At 47.5% G+C, this 4,891-nt stretch overlaps 1 protein-coding gene across 1 annotated transcript; it reads right to left on the reverse strand.

Moving 5' to 3' along the window:
* Window positions 1-766: 766 nt before the first annotated feature.
* Window positions 767-2,182, reverse strand: PRND (prion like protein doppel). Its single transcript, XM_003411603.3, has one exon. It carries the CDS (start codon window positions 2,180-2,182, stop codon window positions 1,649-1,651), a length of 534 nt encoding a protein of 177 aa, XP_003411651.1. The 3' UTR covers window positions 767-1,648.
* Between the last annotated feature and the right edge of the window lie 2,709 nt (window positions 2,183-4,891).

Here is a 4,891-nt window from a genome sequence, read left to right on the forward strand (position 1 = left end):
AGGTACTGTTATCAACAGTCATGTTTTAAAATACTTAGGGTAAATTGTCTGACTATACACATTTTTTTTTCTTACAGACTCTCTTTAAAGTAGAACTGATAACATTCAGCAGTTGTTATCACTAAACTCCTGGAGTTCTCTGAGAATACCCCAGAGTGCCTGTGGGGGGCATCTTCGAGCACTACACTCATTATTTTTATTTAAGCTGTATTCATATTTCATTATATATATAATATATGTATATACGTATAATGTACTAAGGTGATGTATCTACTTTTGCTTATGACATGGATAAATTCTTTATTGCTTCTCCCTAAAAACACTAGTTTCTTTCTAACCTTTTTGCTGAGTATTTATTTTTTTGAATGATAAGTGGTTCACAGGGGCGGTTTCCCTCCCCTCCCCCCACCGAAGTATTGTTAAAGTAGCCGATGGAGACTGTGTGAACACATGTGTAGAGAGAGGTATATTTAAAGCTGCTCATACATGTGTACATAAAACAAGCACTTAGGGTTGGGGGACATTAGAAAGCAAAGATGTCATTTAAAAATATTTTCTTAAATACGTGGACTATTTCAGAGATGGAAGCCACAAACACCCTTCTTGTGGAAAAACTCTTTGTGCCGTGCAAACATCTTGCTGCAGGTCTCATCTGCTCTGGGATTCAGTCTGGCAGGATTTCTTTACAATATGATCTCTGAGCCTTTGCTTAGCTTTGTTTCTATTTTAATTTGGTGAATTTGAACTGCCAACCTTCTGGATAGCAGGCAAGCTCTTTAACCACTGCACCACCAGGGCCCCTGTGGTTTATTTAACGGAGTTAAACTAAACTCCATTGAACAGAGGACCAAAGCACACAGCCATCAGCGGGGGTCTTTTCAATCATTTCGGTAGGGGGCGCTTCACCCGTTTCATTAGAGATACCTGTTTGGATCTGGGCCCTGTGAATCAGAAGGTGATGATGAGACAGCTCTGGGAATGGACAGAGCAGAAAACCTGGGGTCAGACAAGCCAGGGTTGAACCTTGGCTCTGGCACGTTCTAGCTGTGTGACTCTGGGCGAATCACTTCACCTTTCTGAGCCTCAGTTTCCTCCTCTGTAAAATGGGAATAACACCTACCTCAAAGCGTTGTTGGGAAATATTGTGAAGGGCTTGGCACAGCTCCTGGCACATTCTTTTATGTGTTTGCCAAACATTTATTGTATAATACCATGTGCCAGGCCCTGTATAAACCTCCACCTCCCCCGCCTCCAAAAGAAAAAAAAAACCATTGCTATGGAGTTGATTCCAACTCATAGCCACTATATAGGACAGAGTAGAACTGCCCCACAGGGTTTCCAAGGAGTGGCTGGTGGATTGCAACTGCCGACCTCTTGGTTAGCAGCCAAATGCTGAGAAATCAGTGATGAAGAGTCCCAGCCCTGTTCTCCGGTAGACCACAGAGGGGACCAGTGCACACACATTTCACAAATACAATCAAATACCAGAGTGAATACTTGGGAGGCATCTAGGAAGTGCCGACGAATCATTGCTCTTTGGTACCTTCAGGCACAAGTGGTGGTTTGGGGGCTGGGGGAGAAGAACCGGGATAACTCACCAGTGTTCGATTATCTGCTTCACCTCTGGGGCGACCACCTCTTTGCAAGCTTATTTTACCATAAACCAAATGAAAACCAGCAGGCAGAGCATCACAGGCTGGTCCAGACTGACTCGAAGTCCTCCTCCCCGATCCAGCCAAAAATCGCAGTGCTTGACCGAGCAGAGCTCCCTGATCAGCCGCCACAGGATGCGCTGGTAAACCTTGTTGTCCTGCTTCCGAGAGAACTCCTCCTGGTTGGCCGCCTGGGTGGTGTTGATGCAGCTGGTGACAAACATCTCCTTGGTCACGTTGGCCTCAGAGCAGCCGTCGTAGTGGATTCCATCAGGGAACTGCCAGTAGTTGGCCTCGTAGTACCTGTTGCCCTCTGCTCCGAAGTCAATATCGAGCTTCCGGCCGTGCCTGATGAAGGCTCCCGGGCGGGTCTCGGTGACTTGGGCCGCCGTGACGTGGCCGGTGTTGGGCAAGGCCTTGCGGTTCCACTTGATTCTGTGCTTTATGCCTCTCGCGGTGACCATGGAGAGATGGCTGAGGAGCAAGACAAAGGCAATGGCCAGCCACCAAGCTCCCAGATGCTTCCTCATTGTGGGGGAATCTGCAATAGAGAAGGCTGTGGCTATCAGTTTCCCCAGCAGGGTACCAGCCTTCCCTCCTCTCCCGTTGGCCTTTTTTCCAAAAAACCAAAACCGGTTGGCAGTGAATTCTGACTCATAGCGACCCCATGTGCATCAGAGTAGAACTGTGCTCCACAGGGTTTTCGATGGCTGCTTTTTGGCGTGTGGATCTCAGGCCTTTCTTCTGAGGTGCCTCGGGGTGGATTTCAACCTCCAACCTTTTAAATTAGCGGCCAGGCACATTCACCGTTTGCACCACCTTTTTCCAGAAAGCATAATGGTTTTCCCAGGCTTGGGATGCACAGGGTTAACTCAGACATCAACCGTCTTTGCGTTTCCCTGGAATTACATCCCTGCAGGGCGGTGAACCTGGTTTTCTCAGGCAGATAAGAAGCTGTAACCCACAATTATAATTGCCTTTGAATACGCATGGGAAAATAAACAAGTAACGACCTAAGACCTACAGGTTAGGTTTCCTTGTTACTCTCAAGTCCTTCAAATCAAGGGTCCCTGGAGGAAAAGAGAGTATCAGAGTTGAATCAGAGGCTTCTGGGCATAGATTTTTTTTTTTTTTTTTAATTTATGTGTCTTTCCTTTTATTCAAGTCACCTTTTTAAGTTCTTTACTAATGTTTTAAAAAACGTTTTAATGACGTAATATGCATACAGAAAAGCACACAAATTACACGTGTGCAACTTGATGAATTTTTCATACTAGATGGTGTGTTTTATATTTCTTCTGTATTGTCTGCTGCTGTAAGCTGGCGCTGTCCCAGGCACGCTCTGCTATCCACTAGCTGATTCTAAAGGGCTTTATGGCAATGAGAGGGCAAAAGAGAGAGAAAGAGAGATGGCTAGTGGACCCTTGCCTTCCCCAGGTTATGTCAAAACATGCTATAGGCATCCTTTCCTGTCTCACCCCTGGGGACAATGCCTCCCCCAGCCTCCACAGCTTTTTACTGAGGACTTCCAATGTGTCAGCCATTGTGTTAAGCCCTCCCTGACATGGCCTAATTTAATTGTCACACGGGGTAGGTGAAGTATTATCACCATTTTATAAGTTAAAGTTGTACTGGGATTCAGAGAACTTAAGTAACGTGCCCAGGGCTGTGCAATAGCGGGCAGCAGATTTGAATCCAGTTCTGTGTGACGTGGTCTCCACTCCCTACCCTCCCAGGGCCGCACTGCTCATTTGGGCCTATGGAGGGTGTGGTGCTCACATTTTGTGCTTTTGACTCACTGAGCATGAAGGCCAGTCCCTGCGGCCCCTGAGCAAAGAGCAGGGTCCGTGAGGCATTTCAGAGGAAAAGAGATGAAGGGAGCACAGGGTCTCCTAAGAGACCCCTCCTCGCCCCCCACCGTAGTTTGTCACATCTGGCTTCTGAAAGACAATAGCTATTGTAGAAATTCACCTCCCAGGGTCAAGTGTTCAGGGCTTTTCAGCACCTGGACCTTTGTCCCATGGCTCCGGGAAACAGGAAGTTACTATAGCAGAGTGTGCTTAGGCTGTCTCCTAAATAAAGCTTGACTGTGATTGCATGGAGTGTTGGGGTGGGGGTGTGGGGGGGAAGGAAGCTTGGAAGTTGGCTTGCTCAGCCCCCAAAGCCCTCTCCATCACCCTTCTGCAGCGCTCCTGAAGGTATTAGCATGTCTCTGTTCAAATTTTCAGAAACCCTGGTGGCGTAGTGGTTAAGTGCTATGGCTGATAACCAAAGGGTCAGCAGTTCGAATCTGTCAGGCACTCCTTGGAAACTCTATGGGGCAGTTCTACTCTGTCCTATAGGGTCACTATGAGTCGGAATCGACTCGACAGCACTGGGTTTGGTTTTTTTTTTGGTTCAAATTTTCACCTACAGTGTTCTCATGTAGAAATAAAGGTAAAAACAGCCTCAGTCCATGTCTTGTCTTCTCTGGAAGCATGCAAAAGAGGCCTCCCCTGACCTTCCTTTGCTTGGGGGCATTGCGGTGTCTCTGCCCCAAGGTGGGCATACCCAGGCTCCCAGCTCCCACCCCCCAATCACAGTGAGCTCATGCTGGCTTTCTCCAAAGAGATCCAAGCGTGCAGCAGACAGTCATTAAGCTCCTAAATAGGGGACCACACCCCACCTCATCAGCCCACACCTCTTGGTAGAAGAAATCTTAAATAAGAATAATAGCATAATAGTTCATTAGGGCTAGTCACATTAAACACACACACACACACACATACACACACACACACACACAAAGATCTTGGAAAGAAATTGCTTCTTACAGGCAAGGACTTAAAAACAAAACAAAATCCTAATCAGCCAACCCTAAAACATTTGACTGTCGCACCAAAAAACAGAAATGCTAGACCAGTGGTACCTAAACATTCTTGCAAGTCTTCCCCGACTTGGGACCCAACCCAAGAAGCGGGAGTAAAGACATCACGGCATGATCTGCAGTCTGGGGTAGAGACCTGATTAAAAACACCCAACTCCGACCCCAAAAATGGAATCTGTGTGGAAACTTTGCCTCCCCACGTACCTGGGCTTGCTGCTCGGAATTTGTCCCTAGAACCACAGGCTGGCACTGTCCTCCAGCACAGCCTCTTGTCAGCCAGGCCTGGCCAGCTATATAGGAGCTGCAGGGGGAGGTGGCACTCTCGCTGTTCTCCAAATATGGCCAGCCTCCCCTCCCTAGAGGGCCAATCAGA

This window comes from Loxodonta africana, chromosome 24, assembly GCF_030014295.1.
Source record: "Loxodonta africana isolate mLoxAfr1 chromosome 24, mLoxAfr1.hap2, whole genome shotgun sequence".
Lineage (NCBI taxonomy): Eukaryota > Metazoa > Chordata > Mammalia > Proboscidea > Elephantidae > Loxodonta > Loxodonta africana.

Coding starts and splice junctions, on each gene's coding strand:
- PRND (XM_003411603.3), bottom strand. CDS start 2,182: ATGAGGAAGCATCTGGGAGCTTGGTGGCTGGCCATTGCCTTTGTCTTG.